Consider the following 24,685-nt stretch of genomic DNA (forward strand, 5'->3'; position numbering starts at 1 on the left):
ACAGGTTTGGAACAACTTGAGGGTGAGAAAATGACAGATTTTTCAATTTTGGGTGAACTATCCCTTTAAACTTAAAGGGTTAGTTCACCCAAAAATGAAAATTCTGTCATTAATTACTCACCCTCATGTCGTTCCAAACCTGTAAGACCTTCATTCATCTTCGGAACACAAATTAAGATATTTTACATAAAATCTGATGGCTCAGTGAGGCCTGCATCTCCAGCAAGACAATTAACACTTTCAGTGACCAGAAAGGTACTAAAAGACATATTTAAAGCAGTTCATGTGACTACAGTGGTTCAACCTTAATGTTATAAAGCCAAAAAAACCAAAATAATGTCTATATTTAACAATATCTAATGATGGGTGATTTCAAAACACTGCTTCATGAAGCTTTGAAGCTTAACGAATCTTTTGTTTCCGAATCAGTGGTTCGGAGCATGAAAGTCACGTGATTTCAATAAACGAGGCTTCATTATGCCATAAGTGTTCGCATGACTTTGGCAGTTTGAGTTCATCAAGCAGTGTTTTGAAGTTTGTTGAATAAAGTCAATATATTGTTTTTTTGGCGCACAAATTATTCTCGTCGCTTTACAATATTAAGGTAGAACCACTGTAGTCACATGGACTGTTTTAAATACGTCTTCATTAGCTTTCTGGGCAATGTAAGTGTTAATTGTCTTGCTGGCAATGCAGGCCTCACTGAGCCATATAAAAATATCTTAATTTGTGTTCTGAAGATGAACTAAGGTCTTACGGGTGTGGAACGACACGAGGGTGAGTAATTAATGACAGAAATTTCATTTTTGGGTGAACTAAGCCTTTAAGTACTAACAGTACTGACTTCAACCAGTCAGTAATTATACTTCTTGAAGTTATTATTCACACTCATTCACAACAGATTTAAAACAAAAAAGACACAAAACTAACTAAAAATGTTAATGTTTCCTTTCAATATTTTGATTTCTTAGTTGAGTATCAGCAAAACCTATTGTCGGTCGACCTCTAGTCATCACAAACTGATCATCTGTGACAATTTGAAGTAGCTATCTGTAGTTTGTTCTATAGTCTGGCTCCTTCTAGAGACCTCGGCTTGGTCAGAGAAAGGATTTGAAACCTGAGGTCAGACTCCAGCGTAAAACATGCTGACAAATGAGGACCAAAGTGTGACACGACTCTTTATTAGAATGACCCGATACTGGAGAGAGACTTAGATTCCTCTTTTCCTGAATCTTCAGTCTTCCACATGCAGAATTAATTTGTAGCCATGGCGATCTCTGTTGTACTTCCCGATATAGGCGTGAGGATGACATCCTCCTGAGTCACTGTACAAATCCCATGTAACGCCCTGTTCTCCCAGCTTGCCAAGAGGAGCGCCCTGAACTCTGCCCTACATTAACGCACACCTGCTGGGGAAAAAAAGACGGAAGGAATTTAGCCAAACAAAGGCGACGCTTGGATAAACAGGAGTGCGGATTATACGCACAAACTCTTGTGCACTGTGAGCTTGAAGTCATTTGTTCCTACACGACCTTGTTGAGCTTTGTTCTGGCCTTCTCCCTCGCACACATACGGCGTAGGACGCTTGCTCATCTGGTCTTCCTCTGTTGCTTTTCAGGAACTGAATGGACTTTTTGTTTACATGAACATGCTGCACATACTCGAGATGACAATTGCAGATTATGAAGGAGAAGTACGACATGCACACACTGCATTTCTTTATAAACCACATCCGATGGAGGCCAACCGCCTGCCCTCGAATGGCCGATCAAATCTAAAACACGAGCGCAAACGCCCAGAGGTACTCCTGCATTCTTGTAGATGACAAATGTTATACAAAAGGTATTTTAATATGTCACCCATTTGCATTGAAGATGCCAAATACCATGTCGGAATGTCAGCTGGAATTGTAGGTCAAATTCCTTTGACCTGCACTGATTTTATGCAAGGAGGAACTGCAGTGTGCCATCAAACAGCATAACTAAACATAAAATAAACAGATAACAGTGTATTTTAAAATGGAATTTATTTTTTTTGTATTTATTTCAATAGTAACAATATCGTTTACCGTATCAATCCCGTTAGTTTATATGGTAAAACTATTTACAGGTGTAATTCAAATTTACTGATGTTGACTGTACAGTGTCTGCTATTGGGGGAGTATCTGGGAAAAGACACACAGATGTATGTGTGTGTGTGTGTGTGTGTGCGTTTCTGCCCATCCGTGAATTCGTTCGGTTTAAATGAACGTCAAGAGCAACGTCAGCGGAGGATGCATCCAGTCAGTACTCTTCCTCTTCTCTTCATACATTTTGCTCAATAATTATTCTTTAGATTAATTTACGACAAAAAAAAATATACAAACGGGGTCAAAAGCATTCATATCCCCATGTACTTATTTAATGTACACATTAAAAAGAACTCAAGATTTGAAAATGAAAAGTCCCAAAACACTCTTTGGACTCCATAGTGCCATAGTGCAGGTTCTCCTGGTCATCCGTTTTGGGTCTTCTTCTCCTGAGCTCTCAGGCTTTCTTCATCTTTCCGTTGAGAGTGCTTCCATTCTCGTGGTGTTTCTTCCCGTTGCTCTGGCCGTTTTCATGTACGCCATGGCCGTTTGAAACTAGCGACGAGCCGTTGGCCACTGTGGTTGATCCATTAGCCTTGCCGTTCTGGGCAAGGTGTTGGGTGTTCTTCGGTAGCCTCTTGCCCTTCACGTACGCCTGGTACCAGAAGTTAGAGAACAGCACGAAGAAAAAGGTTCCGTACATCCAGATGAGGTGAATGAACAGAGGCACCTGGTAGTCGCAGCTCTTCATGAAGTACCACTGGGTTACATGAAGAGACACCAACACAAACTGAATCTGCAGAGAAGAGTAAGAAAGACTGAGTTGTGGAACACAAAAGAAAACGTTGTTTTATAGAAAGAGCTGCATAAATATTCAAAAAATTTAAAGGGATACACTGTAAAAAGTATTTTCATGATTTGGTAACAGAACAATTTTTCTTTTGTCAAATCAACTTGGATAATTAATGTGGTTCAGATAACATAATATTTTGAGTTTCTGTTGATTAAAATCAATCCCCTTCATTATATTAACTCAAATTTTTAATTTCAGTGAACTCAAAATTAAGAAAACCCGGTAACTTATTTTAAGTTAAACCAACAATTCTTTTTTACAGTGTAGTTCACCCAGAAATGAAATTTCTGTCATCATTTACTCACCCTCAAGTTCTTTCAAACCTGTATGAATTTCTTTCTTCTGCTAAACACAAAAGACGATATTTTGAAGAATGTCAGTAACCAAAAAGTTGATGGGGCCCCACTGACTTCCATAGTATGGGGAAAAAAATACTATGGAAGTCATTGGGGTCCATTAACTGTTTGGTTACCCATATTCTTCTAAATATCTTCTTTTGTGTTCCGCAGAAGAGAGAAATTCATACAGGTTTGGAACAATTTGAAGGGTTAGTTCACCCAAAAATGAAAATTCTGTCATTAATTACACCCTCTTGTTGTTCCAAACCCGTACGACTTTCGTTCATCTTTGGAACACAAATAAAGATATTTTTGATTAAATCTGACAGCTTTCTTTCCCTACATAGACCGCTACATAATTACCACTTTGAGGCTTCAAAAAGTTCATAAAGAGATCGTAAAACTAATCCATATGAATGGTTTAGTCCAAATTTCCTGAAGAGACTCAATCGCTTTATATGATGAACAGATTTTATTCACATATAAACATTAATCAATGAACACGCACATCAAGTAGTTTCTGTTGAGCTTCTGTTTAAGTAGAAACCTCTCCTGGAAGCTCAAACATGCTGCGTAACAAACGAGAATGAACATCATTGGTTCTTGCACGCATCAAGCAAACTTGCTTTGAGCGTTTACCCAACTGATGTGTGAGTTGATGATCATTGTTTATATGTTCATTCATATGGATTAGTTTTACGATCTCTTTATGAAATTTTTGAAGTTTCAAAGTTCAAAGTCATTTTTGGGTGAACTAACCCTTTGAGAGTAAGTAAATGATGAATAAATTTCATTTTTGGGTGAACTAACCCTTTAAAGGTGAACTAAACCTTTAAGTCCTTCACTGCTTTTCTTCCCATCCAGTGAGCCGTTAACTGAATTTGTGAATTGGCTCAACCGATTCACTTAAAAGAACGATTCTGTCATGAATCAGATCTCTGACCTGGTTCTCAAGTTCAACTCACTGACTTGAAGATCAGGTTGAAGTGTTTATTGAGTTAACAGCTCACTTGAGTGGATTATCAGTGAATAATTACTTAAATTTCTGTTAGTTTCACGCAACTTCAGAAGCCTTGGAATAAGTTGAATAGACCATTTTTATGGGCCATTTTGAAGCTTTATAGTCAAGGTCATTGTATTTTGAAGATATCCTTTTGGTGTTTTGTGTAACAAATTTTGGGGTGAAAAATCTCTTCAACATTACCACAGGCAAGTTTTATACTGCTCTACAAATCAAATAAACATACCAGCTGAATTGCAGTCATATATTTCTTCCACCAGAGGAACTTCTGGAAGCGAGGTCCGGCAGCAGAAAGGCCGTAGTAGGAGTACATGATTACATGGACGCAAGAATTGATCATGGCATGGAAGGAGCCCATTCCACCTGCAAGAAACATTGCAGTGAGTTTTAAATGTAAGTCACATATGCTACAAGCAATACAACAACAAAAACATACTCTGATGACCACCAACACAAAGAGCTTTATTTACAAGAACTATTAGAACATGCAAAAGTTATTGGCTTGTGGAAAAGCAAGTCTGACTGGAATAGAAATTTGTCAGGGTCCATTAACAGGTCACGTCAACTGAAATCGCACATGCCTCTCATGTAAATATCTGCCGACTGACCCAGATGGGAAGGTGCATTGACTCACCTGGCGCATAGCTCACACCCCACCACCACGTCCAGGGCATGAAGGAATGGTGGAAGATGTGCAGGAAGGTGATCTGACTGTGTTTCTTACGCAGCACAAAAAACACCTAAGCAAAGACAACAATACTCCATTCATCACTACAAGAACCAACCTGCTTTTTATAACTAGTTTAAAAATCAGAAGTTTTGGGATAGCGTATTCAAATCTTACCGTGTCCATAAGCTCAATGAACTTTGAAAACAGAAATAACCAGGCGACTCTTGCCATCTGTGAAGAAAAGACATCTTTAATATGGAGAATTTGACTATAATTTGATTATCTATGCAGTAATTTTAGAGTATATTACAGGAAATTGAATGCAAATCTTACTCTGAGTCCTTGAGGGCTGTTTGAATAATCACATGGGTCACATCTCCACGTGTATCCCGTTGCCCACCCCGACATCAAGAACTACACATCAAGTAAAGATGAATAAGTATATGAACTTATCTTCAGGAACTGGTTGTGAGCAGCAATTCAAACACACAATCGTGTCTCCATAATGAATAAAATATAACACGCCTCTCTCGATACAGACAAACAAAAAAAAAAAAAAAGTGTATTCAAGTTCAAACACATCTGTGCGGTCACACCACCTAGCAGAATAAATATCTCTCGATTCTCACCTCATATACGATATATGCAGAGAGGACAACCAAGGACAGGTTGTAAACGATCATAGCTTCTTTCAACTGGTAGGGTTTGCGGTTGGCCATAAACTTAGGGCCGGCGTACAGTACAAAGAAAAGATAAGCAAGTAGAATAGCAGACATACTGGCAGGACTCTCCATTAGGAGGTAATCCTTCAACCTTGGGTCTAGAAGGAGAGAGAAACACAAAAACAACTCTTATGTATAGCAACAGCTAATTTAGATATTTCACAAAAAAAAGATTACATTTTATTCAAATATTATAATTGGATGGATTTCCCTAAACACACATTAGACCGTTATGAATTAGCGATGGGAGAAATGTCAACATTCTGAGTGTGAGTGTTTTAGCTTTAGCAATTTTAGCTTCCTTGTATCAATTAAAAAAAAAAAAAAAAATCTATTGACAGCCTTGTGAATGCATAAACTATTTCTGATTTAAATTGAGTATATTGTGTAAAATAAATTTTAATTCCAGAATATTTTGTGCGCTCTTTAATGGATATTTGCAGCTTACAAGCTAGAAGCATTAGTTCACCCAAAAATGAAAATTCTCTCATCATTCACTCACCCTCAAGTTGTTCCATACTTGTATGAGTTTCTTTCTTCTGTTGAAAACAAAAGAAGATATTTTAAAGAGTGTTTGTAGCCAGACAGTTGAGGACACCCACTGACTTCCATAGTAGGAAAAAAATTACTATGGAAGTCAATGGGTGCCATCGACTGTATACCAACATACTTTAAAATTTCTTTTGTGTTTAACAGAAGAAAGAAACTCATACAGGTTTGGAACAACATGAGGGTGAGGGAATGATGAGAGAATTTTCATTTTTAGGTGAACTATCCCTTTAAAAAGAGTAAATGCTAATGCTTCTAGCTAGTAAGCTGCTTTCGGTTCTGAAATGTGTCAGACTGCAACTCATAACACTGTTCAATTTGTTGCTTCTTCTACAGTCAGTTTCACTTTCACATCTAATAACATGGCAGAAAAACAGTTTAAAATCTAGAATTGTATTAGCCATTTCAGCTAGCATTTGTTGTTATCAACTTGTATTGTGTATAATCAGCTTTTTATCAGAAAAAAGTATCAGAATTTACAACATGAGAAAATAAGGGAAAAACTTGCCCGAGACTCTATACAGTTTTTTTTAGTGTTTTTTCCCCCCAAAACAAAATCTCTTCAAGGGTTAGTTCACCCAGAAATGAAAATTCTGTCATTAATTACTCACCCTTGTGTCGTTCTACACCCGTAAGACCTTTGTTAATCTTCGGAACAAAAATTATGATATTTTTTATAAAATACAATAGCTCAGTGAGGCCTGCATTGCCAGCAAGACAATTAACACCATCAATGCCCAGAAAGCTACTAAAAACGCATTTAAAACAGTTCAAGTGACTACAGTAGTTCAACCTTAATTTTATGAAGTGACCAGAATACTTTTTGTTCGCCAAAAAAAAAAAAAAAATCAAAATAACGACTTTATTAAATAATATCTAGTGATGGGCGATTTCAAAACACTGCTTCATGAAGCTTCGAAGCTTTATAAATCTTTTGTTTCGAATCTGGTTCGGAGTGTGTATCAAACTGCCAAAGTCACGCCCCCCAGTGGTGAACCATTGAAATTTCGAAATTTAGTTTACTGAAATCACGTGACTTTGGCAGTTTGATACATGCTCTGAACCACTGATTAGAAACAAAAGATTTGTAAAGCTTCAAAGCTTAATGAAGCATTGTTTTGAAATCGCCCATCACTAGATATTGTTAAAAGTCATTGTTTTGTTTTTTTGGCGCACAAAGTATTCTGGTTGCTTCGTAACATTAAGATTGAACCACTGTAGTCAGTGTAGTGTTAATTGACTTGCTGTCAATGCAGGCCTCACTGAGCCATCAGATTTTATGAAAAATATCTTCATTTGTGCTCCAAAGACGAACGAAGGTCTTTCAGGTGTGGAATGACATGAGGGTGAGTAATTAATGACAGAATTTGTGAACTAACCCTTTCAGTTGTCTGAGGCCACACACACACACACATTGTTTTATTGAACCCACTTAATATATGAATATATACTACTAAATTTTATTTTATTTAATTAAATAAGCATTAAACTATTACAGTAATAATATTGTACTGTAAAGTTAAAAATCTATAATATTCAATATATACACTAATAATAATCAGATATTGGATCATATTTTATAGAACAACAGTAAAATGACAAAACTAATACAAGTATGCATCCCTAGTATAGTAGCTAATATAAGATGAAGCCAAAAAAAAAAAAAAAAAGTCACATCAGTTGACCATTAGTCTGAATAAAACAAATTCAGATTATTTCAGGACAACTTAATGTATCTATGGGATCATGAACATGCGTTTTTACCTCTTCCTGCTAAGAGGCTTTCATAGACCTCCAGTACTCTGTCTTTCACCATCTCCAGCATTTTCACTGACGTCAGCTTCACGTTTGACTACACAAAAGCACCTATGAGGGCAAAACAGAGATGTTGTCAGTTCAGAGTATAATGTCACATGGCACAAAACATGCATGAATGTAGATTGCATGAGTGCGATTCCTCAGTCAGTACTTGATCTCCACAATGGGTTTTCTACCAGCAGTCTTATTGAGTTAAATGCCAAACCAAAAATGCAGTTGGTGTTAGTGAGGGAATGAATGAATTCACTGCATCAGGTGACCTTAGCAGCTGAGCTAGTAAAAATGAAAGACCTTGAACCACACATAGGAAACATGTGATGTTCATCTTGTGTCCATTTAACATCCTCTAGCCAGAATGCTCTCTTACCAATGCAAATTAAAATAAACACTTACTCGATTTCTACAAAACAAACAAAAAAAAAGTTACATGTATTGTGTCAGAATTAATCACTTAAAACAGCTGGAAAGCAATACATTTTATTTCATTTTATTCCTGATTCGATTGCTCCGTTTATTCTAAATTCAGTTTCATTGTCAATTTCCGTCTGCCCCTTTTCCCTCGTCCATGCATTCTTTTTCCTCTTGGCTGCTATGGTCTGATGTTGGGAGGCGTGGCCACAGGAGGGAGTGGAATGGCACAAGTGAGGTAATGCTTCCCTCATCTTAACCTTCATGAAACGCTCGGTCACCTCCACTATGAATGTGTCAATGCTTGAGCTTTGACACAATAAACACTCATGGATTTATACAGCTGACTACACTGAGAGGAACCGGAGTCTGATCTTATCACAGATCTGTGCCCCAACTGAACTCTGGGTAAACACAGTAGGAGTTCAGGTGTGTCACACATACTTCGGATTGAAGTCTTTATTTTTAATAGAACAAAGAACTTCCTAAGGAAAGTACAAAGACACAGAAAACACTACAGCAAACATTCTGGGTTGATTCACAAACCAAATGTTAAATATTAAATGCAGTGACAAAAGGTGTAAAAATTCACCTTGGCTCTGCTGCACTGAATAGGCATGGTAATAATATAATATATAAGTTTTAATCCATATATCTATATATCATATATATATATATATATATATATATATATATATATATATATATATATATATATATATATATATATATATATATATATATATATATATACACACACACACAATATATGTATGTACTGTGTATAATTATTATGTATATATATATATAAATACACACATTCATGTATATATTTAAGAAATATTTGGATGTATATACTCTATATATTGATATAATTTATATTATATATAAATATACATTTTTTATATAAATGTAATAGATTTTTCTTAAATATATGAATGTGTGTGTATTTATATATACATAATTATACACAGTACACACACATATTATGTAAACAAATTTTTATTTTGGATGCGATATACACACACACACACACAATTAAAAATACAAAAAATATAAATATATTTATACAGTACTGTGCAAAAACTGTACAAAATATGGTTTTAAGACAGTTATTAATATCTTTTGCTGTAGAGTGTCAGTAGGAAATGTCAGTTTACGTTTCCAAACATTACTTTTGACATTAATTGTAATAATCCAGCAAGATTTTTGTATGCACAACGAGCCTGACAACAGAACGTATGTTCCACACAGAGATCTGATCTCACCATAATAGAGTCTGCAATACCATGAAGAAACAGAAAAAACAGACAGTCTAAATGCAGAAGAACTGTGGCAACATCTCTAAAGCCCGGAAAACACACTAAGCCAACGGTCGGCCGTTGGACAGTTTTTGTTCATCAGCCGACTAAGTTTTCTCAGCGTGTTCCGCACAGTCGGCTGAAGTTGGTCCTTGTTGGCTTTTTTTTTTGGCTGATTCAACATGGGCCATCTGATCATTCTGATTGCCTGTTTAGCTACTGCCACCTGTTGGTACGGAAAGGCATTTCATCTTACGCAGGCGCATAATGGGTGTGCTACTTGGCCATCGGTTGTCGAGCGTCGGTTTGGTGTGTCAGGACAACTTTGGACCCAGACGCTGCCGACGTGAGCCGGAGTCCGCTTATGTTGCCATTAGCTCATCGGCGTTGGCTTGGTGTGTTCCTGCCTTAAAACGCGTGAAAAAAACCTACCCACAAAGCTACCTGAAAAACTGTGCAAGTGTACCTAGGACAAAAGCTGTTTTAACGCAAAGGGTTATTCATTTGATTTAGTTAATTTATGACATTGAGTCCATTTATTTAGACTATTTATTGCATTTTTTTTTTAAATCCTCCTCACTGCTTTAGGCTCAAACGAATACACCGACCCATTCAGTAGTCATGTGTATGAAGATATATTTTTTATAACCATATATTTAGATAAGATTAGCAGTAAATTACTCATTTACAGCCTGGTAATACAATGATGTGCCCGTATCATCTGGGAAATATATGACCCAACGACTCCACTATGCTTCTGATAACATATATACACAGACTGACTATTTCTCATTGGCCAAAATAATGATCTTCATCTAAAGGGAAACTATAGCAACAAGAGGGAACAATGTATAAAGACTCAATAAATGCTGTCTTTACCTTCCGAAGGCTCCGCTCACATGAATAAACAGCTCTGCCTTCCCGCCACCCAACATCTGCTCAAAAGCAACGATGGAAACTTCTCTTAAATAGCACCCAACAAGTTCAGAGTGAAAACTGACAAACCCAGACAGGTTCTCTCACATATTCTCTGTGTAGATCCCTGGATTGGGGAACACAGATGTCATTTGAGATGCTAGTGATAAGAGGGAGAGCCGTGGGTTATCGAGCACATTCATAGACTGACGGGCTGATCAGAATCATGGACCATGTAACGTCACACACAGAGATGTTCGTAAGAAACGCACCGTGACCTTCAGGTTAAACTGCTTTCAGGCCGCTATCGCTTACAGGAGACTATGTGATTGTAAAAAGATGATAAAATTCCTTTTCTTTGTGAGGAAAATCTAAGAATTCAAACTAATGCATCATATTGACCAGCAAATGAAAGTCAGGAGACCTGAGATAAGATTAGTGCAACACTTAGTTTAGGAAAAGGAAACACAGACTGAATGTACACATGAATGCACAAAAGCACCTATGAGGGCAAAACAGAGACCGACTGTTATCAGAAATATTCCTTCCTTTCAGACTTTGTATAATATATATATATATATATTCATATAAAAAAAGCTCATTGATTTTTTTCACAATAGTCAAGCGAGTTTATCATCTGAGAACAAGCCTTCCGGCCAGGAGTGATAGATGTTGAACATTCAGTTCACATAAACTTGTACAATCTTGTTCAAAAGCAGATCAGTTCTAAAGATTAACAATAATATGCACATGGAGGAATGGAATATGGTGCAACCTGGTTTTTGAACACAAAGTGTTGAAGCGACTAAGTGTGGTCCAGTGTGCTCTTGAACGTTTGAACCCTGAGCTTTACGGGGGAAAAAAAAAACATGAATGCAAGCAGTGTCTGATCACGGTTGCCAATGTGGGGGAAATCTAATTGTGCGAGATATGAGAGGCATCTATAAGACGTCTCGGGATTGTCAATGGCTGTGTGGATGTATTGTGAGGTTTTGGCATGGCTGATGGAACACATGCCTCAAGAACTAAATACTCCAACAGTGGAAACTCATGGAAGCCACATCTAGACACACAAAAGAGCTTTGACTTGACCAGGTCTAATTGGTGTTTATCTTTCAGTGGGTTGTATTTGGATTTGCCTCTGGATTGACTGTCCTGATAAAACTAAGCAGTCATTTTCTAGGAAGGGATGCATACTTCAGAATGAAAACACTATGAGTGTGTGGCCATGATGTTAGTAAACCTAATTTACAGAAGAAAAAGTCAGTGACTTTAAGAATTCCGTGAAAGGTGTGAATGTGTCTTCACCTGAATGTTCTTCTATGGATTTTTTAGTAATACTGGAATTAAAATATGTGCAGCACTACTCAGTAGACATGAAGTAATTGGAAAATGGATATAATGTTTTACAAAAACAAGTTTGTCTGAAAACATTCTTATGTTATTCTCTAGGGGTGTGATGAGATCTCGTGCCACAAGATCTTACGACATTAAAACGTGACGACTTCTCTTGCAAGATGAAAAGCTGTCTCGCGATAACAGCATATTAAAACCATTTAAAATCATAATATAGCATAATGCTATTGTTAAATCACAAATGCTGCAATTTAACTAAATATATATGCTGCATATGCTATATGTGGTACATTAGTCCTGAACCTTCACAGTACAGACGTCACGGTTCGGTGCATGCAGTCAGACGACGAATACAGTCAGCCACACTCCAATCCAGAAGGGGGCATGCGTGGTAATGCAACACTGTTTGCTAACCACCACAACAGGAAAAAGCGCAGAAAGATACGTTTACATGTAATCTCTCAACCAGGGGAAAGACAGCAATACATTTACCTCATGCAAGCCATTTGTTCAATAAACCACTTAATAAAAACAACAAAAAAAAGAAATTTTATGTTTAGTTTTCTCCCCCCGCTGTATCGAACCTGTACCGAACAGTGACTTCAATACTGAGGTAAGTACCAAACCTTCAGTTTTGTGTACCGTTTCACCCCTAGCTGCAGGTGAAGCTTTAGTTACATGCATGCAGGTTACGTGTTTCTCAGAGCGGCTCAGTTCACAGTAAATGCTGCTCTACACAAACTCAGTCTCTGCATTTGCTGTTTGTTTGGGTTTCCAATAATGTGCATTTAAAAACGCAAATAAATTCTGATGAACTTTGTGTTTGATAGCGAAGTTTTAGGCTGTTATATACATGCATGGAGCACGTCTCCACAGCTCGGTTAACAAACTCCATCTCTACATATGCTGAGAGTTTGGGTTGCTTATAATGTTTATCTGGGAACACTACATGTGGCATTTCACCAGATTTGTAACGCAAGTCATTTAAAGCCTACGCCAACACAGGAGAATACATCAATATGTTTCTAAATATCAGGGCTGGGACGATACATCGATTCTCTATCGATCCTGATATGTTCTCTCTCTAATCAATTCTGAGCTTAGTTTTAACAGCAGATGCCGCTCTAGGCTTATTTTCAACCACACACTCTCAAATGCTCACAAGTGGTCAGAATGCTTTTATGATGCGAGATTTGTAATTCGCTTAATCATTCATAAAGTTCGAAAAGGTTAATTTTAGGTTTAAGTGGTGTGTGTAAAGGAACTGGAAGCAGGCAGTGTACGAGTGTTTCTAAAGCACGTATAGTAGTGCCATCTGCTGTTCAAAAACAAAGCTCAGAATCTATATGAGAGAGAATCGCGATACGTCTGAAAATATCATAATCGCTCCAGATTCTTAGTATTGCGAATCGATATATTGCCCCAGCCCTACTAAATATGCACACTGTTGTTCATTGCGATTTCAAAATAAAAGTTTAAACCCTCACTCTGAGTTTGCCTGTTTTGATGTCCACATGTTCTTGTTTGAGAAAATACAGTGACTGTACTATTTCTATCGTAAAGAAATGGCCAAATATTAAATATTATGTGGAAATTTGAATTAAATGTTTGGCCAATATTAAGCAAGTATTTGATCATGCTGTAAAGTGTAACAACAAATCACCAGGCCGTTGGCACCCCATGCAGGCATTTGTTATAATACATAATGTACATAATTATGTTTATGTTATGTATTTAACCATGTATCTTAACAGTACTTTTCAATAAACCCAAATGATTACTTTAATTGAACATTAATATTTTACTCATTGTTATATGCATTTTAAGTCATTTTAAAGACTATTGTTCAATTAGGTCTATTTTTATTACCACACACACACACACAAAAAGATCTGATTACTCGATTAATCATCAATATAATCAACCGAGAACCCAAATAATTGACAGCCCTAGATAAGTTAAAACCTTTAAAAATACACCTGAATTGGTAATGAGAATTGAAAAGAAAATGTGCTTAACTGTCATGAAAATAATGACCAAACTTCTTAATGTCCCCAAAATATTTTCAGTTTTCTTTAATGATTATTGAATTATTTACATTTTGGGGTGAAATTGACCAAGACACATTCCTAAAAGGTTTTACTTTAGAAATGACCAGTGTCATTCAGCTTCTAGACCAACTCTCAAACTAACCGTCATTCTGTACTGAATCTGAATAAATATAAAGACTGATTATAATCAACTATCCCTTGAGTGAAAGTCAAACCTGAACATAATGCAGCAGTAGTCTAAAGATTAGACAGGAAAAAGAAACTAACACAATGACCATTTATGGCAACAACACCCTCAAAGCCCTTCAAATGGAAAAATAAATCATGCCATCGTATGTTAGCATTTAGTTTCACAGAGGTCTAGTCCCTCTTCCTCCGTTACTCTATCACACTTCCCCCACTCCCTCCCTCTCTCCATCTCTCAACATAAGGAAAACATAAAGCCATATCCGGCCCTTTAAGTCTGCTCTGTGAGAATTAGCGGGCAGGCGTAAAATGACACGGTTGCTAGCAGAGACAGGGAAACACCCTGCTCTCAGTCCCCCTGTCATGTGACCAGAACTCATCAGGTCAGAAGCCACAGGCAGAAAAAGACAGTAGAAAAATCAGTATTAACAGAATAATCTGTCTTGCCTTTAGACAGTAGGGCACAAATCACTCTCTGAGCAAAGATTTTGATTCCAAAACAAATGCACTTCAGAGTAACACTGCCATTTATAGGCAATAGCGAAAGTTTTAAAGACTCAAAGTGAAGCTCGAGCGACAGTGAGCTGCTGCGAAAGCGAACGGTAAAGGGTGGGGTTTCACACAGGCTGCGGCAACAGGCATCCTGTGAGTGAATCATGCGGTGAAAAAAAAGGGAACATGTTTAGGGTTAATAATAAACAAAAGGAAGAGAAGAAACACGACATAAACGCTGTATGGAGAGGCGACGTCTCCACTTTTACACACTTTATAATAATTAAAAGCAGTCGGCATAGGAAGAGCAGAAAAGGACTTGTGGAAAAAGTCTAATCCAAACGAACGGCTCACCTTACAAACTCCTGCCTCCTATGAGAGTCCTGATCAGTGCTGGCAGCCCAACTCTTATCTTCTCCTTCGGCGTCTGCCCTCTCACTGCTGATAGAGAAAGAAACCAGGACAGCGGTAGTGGAGAGAGGGAGAGGCAGAGAGAGAGAGAGAGAGAGAGGTCAGGAAAAGAGAAGGAGAAGTGGAAGGAAAGAGACAGAGTATAAGTGTGTGTGTTAGAGAAATGACGGTGTGACTGGTACGGCTGGCCTCCTGGTCCCTCCCACCCTGACTCACTCTGTGGATGAATAACTGGCTCTGAGACAGCAAACTAGAGGATAGAGACTGAAAATGGGAGTGGGACAGAGAGAGCGAGAGAGCAGTCTCTGTGTATGTTTGACTAAACAGCTAGTAAGGTAGAACTATTAACCTGCGGTGGTTTAGACATGGTAAGTGGCAGCAAGGATCCCGTTATGAAAGTTGTAAGTCAAACTTTTGCCTGCCCAATTATGTTAAAAATTATAATCACAATTACTTTGGTCAATATAGTAATCACGATTATGCTTGAGCCATATGACCAAAACCTTATGAGAAACTTATTTAATGATAGTGATATTTATCAAGTATTTTCTGGATATAAGGTTGCTGTGATATCTAAGGGTGTTTTCACACTTGGGTCCTCTTTAAAAGAACCAAAGTCAGACCCCTTTAAGTGGACCAAGTGTGAAAACACCCTAAATTTTAGATAACCAACGAAATTTCAAATTTTCAATTTTGCAGCAGACTACTGAAAGCTACTACTTGAAGCTAACTAATGTAAGTAAAAATGTCCTCAACAAAAACTAAAAATAAGTTAACAGTCAGTGATGCAATAAAAACAAAAAAGTAAAGTACAAAAAATAGGACAAATACAATAGAGAAAAGAAAAAAAAAAAAACGATAAAAATGAGAACAAACAGTGCTTTAATTTTTTTTATGCAAGTCTATAAATATTCAGCTTACAGCTTATTTCAGAAATGTAAAAATCAAATGTAAAATAAAACAGAGCATAGTCTTTACTGTAAGAATTAAACATGCTTTGATTCTTATTAAAGCTACAAAAGTTATTCAGTCAAGAGCAGTGAGTGATTTTATCATTTTCTTAAGTTAGTAACATTTAGTAACAATAAGGACCCAGACGGCAGCAGGCATATTAGCCCGCTGTCGTTTAAGACCAAATGCACAGATCCAATATACTGATACACATTCTATTACACAGATACAAAGCTGTTTCCTTTTACTTATGACATACCCAATAAGGTTTTAAGTGAATACTCCCCAACCCCAGCATTTTGACATATTTGTGTGTATTTGTCCGTTTAAGAGCAAACCTGAATCCCAAAGTTAACTTTGTTTGTCCATGTTCCGCTCCATTTCAGAGTGCATGCACAGAAAGTGGCCTGAAGGACAGTAAGCGTTCCCTTTCTTGCTTTTAAAAAAATCATTTTTCCTTTGTCCTCATTTTACAAAAGTCACATTACATTATTTCATCCCCTCGGATGAAATCACGGGGGCCCCTCTAAGTTGATTACCTCAATTATCATAGGCCCATTATCATAATTACCCTAGTTCAACCAACCTATTTATTTATTTGCTCAAGAACTGGACAATAACATGTTAATTCATTATCACTAAACTGACAATAAAAATACTTAGGAAAGTATTAATTATTATTAATTAATGTTAATTTCTTAGTTACTGTTTAATAACATTACTAAAATCAAAATAACTTATTTAATGGACCTGAGATAAAACTAACAATGATTAGTTGTTTCTAAAATAACATTAACAAAAAATAACACTTTCTGTAACAAATGTAGCCATTGCTCAATCTTACTTAATGCATTAAATAGAGTAAAGCGTTATCTGTTGTTCTTTATAGCCTAATTCTTTTGCATTTTAATCTGTTTGAAAATTTCAGTCAGAGTTGTTTTTGTTTTATTACAAAAAGAATTCTTAAACCTGTTAAACTATGACAAAAGTGGTTTTGCAACTTATATTATCGTGATAATACTGTGATAAAAGCTTCATCAATTAATCGCAACAGGAAAATTTGATACCGTCACATTTCTAATATATATATATATATTTTTATATATTAGACTACCAATATTCGGTAATGCGATAAATTGCGATAATGAATATGCCCGATATTGTAATCGTCGGCACTTCAGAATACCGTAAATAATAATTTATTACAGAATATAATATTATATTTTATATATATATATATATATATATATATATATATATATTTATTTATTTATTTATTTATATTTATTTATTTATTATTATTATTTTTTTTTAAGTCACTTATGCTCACCAAGTTGCATTTATAGGAAAAAAAAAAAAAAAAAAAAACTGAAATATTGTAAAATAATACAATTTAAAATAACTGGTTTAGAAAGTTCAAATTGACAGCATTTATTTGAAATAGAAATCTTTCGTAACAATTGTCTTTACTGTCACTTTGTACAGAAGTGTACAATATGAAAATCTATTTTCCCCCTTTTGAAAATATATATTTTTTATTTTTTATATCTAATATCATAATATATTCTTCTGAAATGGCTTAAATTGTGTTTTTGTAACAGTAGATTTTAGTTTAATACAAATATAGAAAAAAAATGTATATAAATCAAGGCATGTTTTGTTTAGGGATGCTGCGATCAGAATTTTTGCAGCAGATTCCAACTACACATTTCTTGTCATCATGATTGGCCAATACTCATCCCAATCCCAATCACTGAAGCTTTATATAACTGATATGTAAGCCCTCTGTTGACTGTCACTATTAATCCCTTACACTCTAAAAGGCATTTTTAATGTTTTTTACATGATTTCACATGCCTTACTTAAAAGTAATGGGTTATAACTATACAAAAACAAAAACAAGGTATCATCAAGTACATAGTCTCATTTGATAGAACACCTTTCAAATTTTAAAGAAAATAAATTGATGTTTGGAGGTTCTTATGTTACAACACTGCTGTGAAAGAGTGATGTAATTTATTGATTTATTTTGTTATTGTTCATGCTTGACATGATGACTATTAGAATAACAGGTCATAAAATCAAGTTTGTCCTTGTTCACTGATCATGCCAACTGCATCTGAGCCAAATTCTGATTTGATATCTCAAAGCAATCAAAAGTTATGTCATTTGGAACCATGTAGACTTTTGATCAAAAGTCCAAAAACCTCTCCAAACAAGTGACCTGAGTGTTAATGAACATAAGAATTCTTACATGTACAGGGCTTGACATTAACACCCGCCAACCCGCCAAATGCGGGTAGATTTCAGTAAGACAGCCACTCCAACTAGCCACTTTGGCAGATTAAATATAATATCAGCCTACAGTCAAATGAAAGCTAAGCTCGTCGTAACACAAAATTACAATCCGATCACAATTCTTTATTGATTAACCTGCAGTTAGTGAAGGCGGGATCGGCGGAATCACGCTGAATGACACACAACAGAAGTGCTCTCTCATGTGCGCTCGATCTCTGTCGCACACGACCAGAATAGTAAAATACACGCACACACTATGTCAAAATGTCCATCGTGTGGAGTATGGATATGTGTCAGTATATTATGTACATGCATTCAGCAGCCCAATTAAACATCTGTATGTCATTAATGTTAATCAAACAACAGAAGATAAATAAATATTAAATAAACCTACCGTATCTGAAAAAAAGAGTTTAGGCTATTTAATTTACTATTGTATTTGTAATTTGCTCATTTGCTGCTTTGTTCTTTTTATATAGCCTAATAAAAATAACTTATACAACTATAAAATGTGTCATATTATGGTCATATTACCCACCCTTTACCCACCCATATATACCAGCTGATATAGGCTACCATGCGAGCCGTGCCTTGATTTAGGTGGTCAATATGCATTTGAAAGTTTGAAAGGAATTTAAATCTAGCTAATCAAGAAAAATGACTCAAAATCAAGTAATTTTAGCATGCCAAAGTCAACTTTAATCATATAAAATGTCATTTCCCAACAGCAAAATTGTGGCCAGTGAAAATGGTGAGTGGCTAGTAATTTTGGAAAACCACTAGCCACAGTGGCTGGTGAACAAAAAAGTTAATGTCAAGCCCTGTACATGTATAAACACCACAAAGCATAAAAAAAATGATCATGGTTGATGAGTGATTATTTTCCAGTGCTGTTTCAGCTGTGCGTCGTATTTTATGGCGCATTGGTAAATCAAGACCTGTCAATTTGAGCGATTGATGCAACCAAAGCAGGCTCCAGCTGTAAAACCGTGTCCGAGTGGTCTTGACACATCGTCCCTACCCACCATACCTGAGATCCAGTTTCCATTGGTTGAACTTTCAAATGATGTTGGAAAACACTGTGTCATGATCACAACACAATCAGATACCGGAAGTCCTATAGTTTTAGCCAAGAAACATGTCATGTCACTCACTCACATCATGTTGTGTGTAGGGATGCACTGACATGAAAATTTTGGCTGATACGAGAACCGATAATTCTTGATATTTGAAAGCCGATAACCGATATATATTGGCCAATAAATCTAAATCAAATTTTTTAAATAATTTTTGAGAGCCTCATTACAAAAACATTGAAAGCCACATCCCAAGCACACAATTATAATGTTCTCATTATAATATTATGTAACCTATATGACAAACTTGCGATGTACTTAACTGTATTTACCTTTTTGAAGTGGTTTCAATCATATTTCAAGCAATTCAAAACCATAATGGTGAACAGTGCACATCTGAAATGTCTCAGCTGAAGGAAATGATCCATTATTTATCGGCTTTAATAATATAACGATAACATTAAAAATTAACATATATCGGCCAGTACTGATATGGCGGCCAATATATTGAGCATCCCTAATTGTGTGTGGGGTTGTTTGAATCGACACACCCTGCTCTAAATAAAAATGTGTGATTTAATATGGTTTACTAATGTAGAACATGGCTCAAAAGTATACGGTTTATATACGCATCAGTTTTACGTCATCAAAAATGCGATCGGTTTTTTATGAGATAGGCCAAATTTAGTGACTACCAGTCAAGTCATATGGTGTGATTATCGGCCGATACCAATCCCTAGTTGTTTTTTTCCACTAAATTAACACTAAATTCTCAAAGTGATTCCAATGATATTGTTTCCCTGTGTCATTATAGGTGTGGTTTGGACACTGCTATTCTTTTATATTTAGAATGATTTTTAGAATATTTTTTATCATTATAGTTATCGCTCTTGGTGTGAACAAGCCTTAACACTGATTTGATTTCACTTCTGAACTTTAAAGAAGTGTTTTTAAAGGAGCTCACACACACAGTGATTAGCAGCAACTAAGTGACTGGACATCAATCACTTTCACTGAGTTGCACGAGACCACAAAACTAGTCACATGACCTGCTTTCTAGGAAATGCAATAGCTAAGAAAATGATGCATTTAAAATAATCTTGTTATCAATAATAAAATCATCCTGAATATACAGTAGTGTTTATTCTAGTACTGAAAACTGAACCCTCCCGGCCTGTGCTTATAATATTATTCACAAGCCGAGGAGAGAAATCAGTGCAACTCTGTAATGATGAAGGGGGCTATTGTTGTACACCGCCCGCTCTAACCAGAAGGACAACAGAGAAAGACACCCTGCAACACAAAGCCAGTATCTATAACATCACTAACCCTCATAAATACAAAAACCTCCTCCAGACCAACAAGAGCACAGCCCTCAGTAACCATGCACAGCCCATTATTAAAAACACCCTGTGTTTTTTGCATAACCTAAATCTAAAAGCTAAGCTGTCATGTTCATGCAAATAATGTAAACTACTATGTTCAGTCAAAAAGAAATATGCATGAACTGTGACACAAATGGATGATTTAGACAGATCATTAGAAAATGCCAAACATATGTTCTTTTTTTAGTTCATGCAAAGATGTACAGGTGGCAAACTCCATTTGAATACAAGTAAAGCTGTGAGAACAAACATATTTGGAAAAATAGATCCATTAAAAAGGTACTAAAAATATATTTAAATCAGTTCTTGTGAGTACAGTGGTTGTACCTTAATATTATAAAGCGACAAGACTACTTTTTGTGCGCCAAAAAATAAAATAAGGACTTTAACAATATCTAGTGATGGCCGATTTTTAAACACTGCTTCAGAGCGTTACGAATCTTTTGTGTAGAATCAGTGAATCGTATCGCATTTCAATTGGCAAAGTCATTATTTTGGGGTTTTTTTGGTGCACAAAAAATATTCTCGTTGCTTTATATTATTAAGGTAGAACCACTGTACTCACATGAACTGATTTAAATATGTTTTTAGTACCTTTATGGATCTTGAGAGAGGAATTACCATTGCTGTCTATGCAGGCCTCAATGAGCCATCGGATTTCATCAAAAATATGTTAATTTGTGTTCCGAAGATGAATGAAGGTCTTACGGGTGTAACATGAGAGTGAGTAATTAAATGACAATTTTCATTTAAAAATTAACTAAAAATTAAAGGTGCCATCGAATGTTTTTTTACAAAATGTAATATAAGTCTAAGGTGTTCCCTGAATGTGTCTGTGAAGTTGCAGCTCAAAATACCCCATAGATTTTTTTTTAAATAATTTTTTTAACTGCCTATTTTTGAGGCATAATTAGAAATGCGCCGATTCAGGCTGCGGCCCCTTTAAATCGCACGCTCTCCGACCCCCTCCCAGGCTCTCGATTTTATCACTGCATAAACAAAGTTCACACAGATAATATAACCCTCAAAATGGATCTTTAGAAAGTGTTCGTCATGCAGCATGTCTAATCGCGCAAGTACAGTGTTTATTTGGATGTTTACATTTGATTCTGAATGAGTTTGATAGTGCTCCGTATACACACACACACACACACACACACACACACACACACAGGTGCTGGTCATATAATTAGAATATCGTGAAAAAGTTCATTTTTTTATTGTAAATTATTTTTAAAAAAATGAAACTTTCATTTATATTAGATTCCCTACATGTAAAGTTTTTTATTATTTAAATTTGTTGATTAGAGCGTACAGCTAATGAAAGTCCAAAATCCAGTATCTCAAAATATTTACATTTGAGTTTCATTAAATGACCATCCCTACAGTATAAATTCCAGGTATCTCTTGTTCTTTGAAACCACACTAATGGGGAAGACTGCTGACTTGGCAATGGTCCAGGAGACAATCATTAACACCCTCCACAAAGAGAGTAAGTCACAGATGGTCATTACTGAATGTGGTGGCTGTTTACAGAGTGAAATATCAAAGCATATTAAATGCAAAGTTGAATAGAAGGAAGAAATTGGGTAGGCAAAGGTGCACAAGCAACAGGGATGACCACAACCTTGAGAATACTGTCAAGTAAAGCTGATTCAAACACTTGGGAGAGCTTCACAATGAGTCAAATGAAGCCGGAGTTAGCGCATCAAGAGTCACCACACTCAGACATCTTCAGGAAAAGGACTACCAAGCCACTTCTGAAACAGAAACAACGTCAGAAGCATCTTACCTGGGCTAAGGAGAAAAAGAACTGGACAGTGAACAGTGGTTGAAAGTCCTCTTTTCAGATAAAAGTAAATTTTACATTTCATGTTGAAATCATGGTCCCAGAGTCTGAAGGAAGACTGGAGAGGCACAGAATCCAAGCTGCTTGAAGTCTAGTGGGACGTTTCTGAAGTCAGTAATATTTGGGGGGCCGTGACATCTGCTGGTGTTGGTCCATTGTGTTTTATCAAGTGCAAAGTCAATGCAGCCATCTTCCAGGAGATTTTGGAGCACTTTATGCTTCTATCTGCTGACAAGCTTTATGGAGATGCTGATTTCCTTTTCTAGCAGGACTTTAGCACCTGCCCTCAGTGCAAAAACCACTTCCAAGTGGTTTGTTGACAATGATATTACTGTGTTTTACTGGCCAGCCAACATGCCTGACATGACATCCATTTTTTGATTGATCTTAGGAAATATTCTAATATTTTGAGATACTGGATTTTAGACTTTCATGAGCTGTATGCTCTAATCATCAAAACGTTAAAAAAAAAACGTTTGAAATGTTTTACTTTACATGTCGGGAATCTAGAATATATGAAAGTTTCATTTTTAAAAATAATTTACAATAAAAAAAAAAAAGAACTTTTTCACGATATTCTAATTATATGACCAGCACCTGTAATATATATATATATATATATATATATATAATAAAAGTCATTGCATTCAGGTGTTCCTAATCAAGCACCTAGGCATGCAGACTGCTTCTACAAACATTTGTGAAAGAATGGGTCACTCTCAGGAGCTCAGTGAATTCAAGTGTGGTACCGTGGTAGGTTGTCACCTGTGCAATAAGTCCATTCCTGAAATTTCCTCACAACTTAATATTCCACAGTCAACTGTTAGTGGTATCATAAAGTATCATAAGCAAACGGGAACAACAGCAACTCATCCATGAAGTGGCCACTTAAAAAAAATAAAATTAAAAAATCCAACTTTCTGTAGAGTCAATAGCTACAGACCTCCAAACTTCGTCTTCAGATTAGCTCAAGAACAGTGCGTAGAGAGCTTCATGGAATGGGTTTCCATGGCCGAGCAGCTGCATCCAAGCCTTACATCAAGTACAATGCAAAGCATCAGATGCAGTGGTGTAAAGTACGCCGCCACTGGACTTGGGAGCAGTGGAGACATGTTCTCTGGAGTGACAAATCACGCTTCTCTGTCTGGCAATTCGATGGATGAGTCTGGGTTTGGCGGTTGCCAGGAGAACGGTACTTGCCTGACTGCATTGTACCAAGTGTAAAGTTTGGTGGAGGGGGATTATGGTGTGGGGTTGTTTTTCAGGGTTTGGGCTTGGCCCCTTAGTTCCAGTGAAAGGAACTCTTAATGCTTCAGCATACCAAGACATTTTGGAAAACTTCATGCTCCCAACTTTGTGGGAACAGTTTGGGAATGGCCCCTTCCTGTTCCAACATGACTGTACACCAATGCACAAAGCAAGGTCCATAAAGACATGGATGAGCGAGTTTGGTGTGGAGGAACTTGACTGGCCTGCACAGAGTCCTGACCTCAACCCGATAGAACACTTTTGGGATGAATTAAAGCGGAGACTGTGAGCCAGGCCTTCTCATCCAACATCACTGCCTGACCACACAAATGTGCTTCTAGAAGAATGGTCAAAAATTCCCATAAACACACTCCTAAACCTTGTGGAAAGTCTTCCCAGAAGAGTTAAAGCTGCAAAGGTTGGGCCAACTCCATATTAAACCCTACGGATTAAGAATGGGATGTCATTGAAGTTCATGTGCACGTAATACATTATATTTTATATTCCTGTGTATTTAACTGATCTTCTATTGCCCTACAATCCAGCACGATCTTTAATGCCTCGTTTCCACTGAGCAGTACGGTACGGTTCGGTACGCATTTTTTTCCGTTTCCATTGTCAAAAGTTGTGAATGGCACCCTAATTCCGAACCGTACCGTACCACTTTTTTGGGACCCTTATGTTGGGGTACCAAGCACAACAGTACCATACCAAAAGGG

At 36.6% G+C, this 24,685-nt stretch overlaps 1 protein-coding gene across 3 annotated transcripts in view; it reads right to left on the reverse strand.

Annotated features, from left to right (window-relative positions):
- Positions 1-2,009: 2,009 nt before the first annotated feature.
- elovl1b (ELOVL fatty acid elongase 1b) overlaps positions 2,010-24,685 on the reverse strand; it is a 45,501-nt gene continuing 22,825 nt past the window's right edge. The window contains exons 1-9 of one of the 3 annotated variants that reach the window (XM_067388443.1): positions 15,376-15,394; positions 15,103-15,189; positions 7,986-8,087; positions 5,580-5,770; positions 5,284-5,364; positions 5,125-5,181; positions 4,915-5,020; positions 4,507-4,643; positions 2,010-2,864 (exon numbers count right to left, since the gene is read on the reverse strand). In XM_067388443.1, the coding sequence (XP_067244544.1) occupies positions 2,526-2,864; positions 4,507-4,643; positions 4,915-5,020; positions 5,125-5,181; positions 5,284-5,364; positions 5,580-5,770; positions 7,986-8,046 (972 nt within the window). In that variant the 5' untranslated portion in view covers positions 8,047-8,087; positions 15,103-15,189; positions 15,376-15,394 and the 3' untranslated portion in view covers positions 2,010-2,525. Of the gene's footprint in view, positions 2,865-4,506; positions 4,644-4,914; positions 5,021-5,124; positions 5,182-5,283; positions 5,365-5,579; positions 5,771-7,985; positions 8,088-15,102; positions 15,326-15,375; positions 15,395-24,685 lie in introns of those variants that run through there. The other 2 variants (XM_067388442.1, XM_067388441.1) reach the window with 2 other exon arrangements.

This window comes from Chanodichthys erythropterus, chromosome 6 (assembly GCF_024489055.1).
Source record: "Chanodichthys erythropterus isolate Z2021 chromosome 6, ASM2448905v1, whole genome shotgun sequence".
Classification (NCBI taxonomy): Eukaryota; Metazoa; Chordata; class Actinopteri; order Cypriniformes; family Xenocyprididae; genus Chanodichthys; species Chanodichthys erythropterus.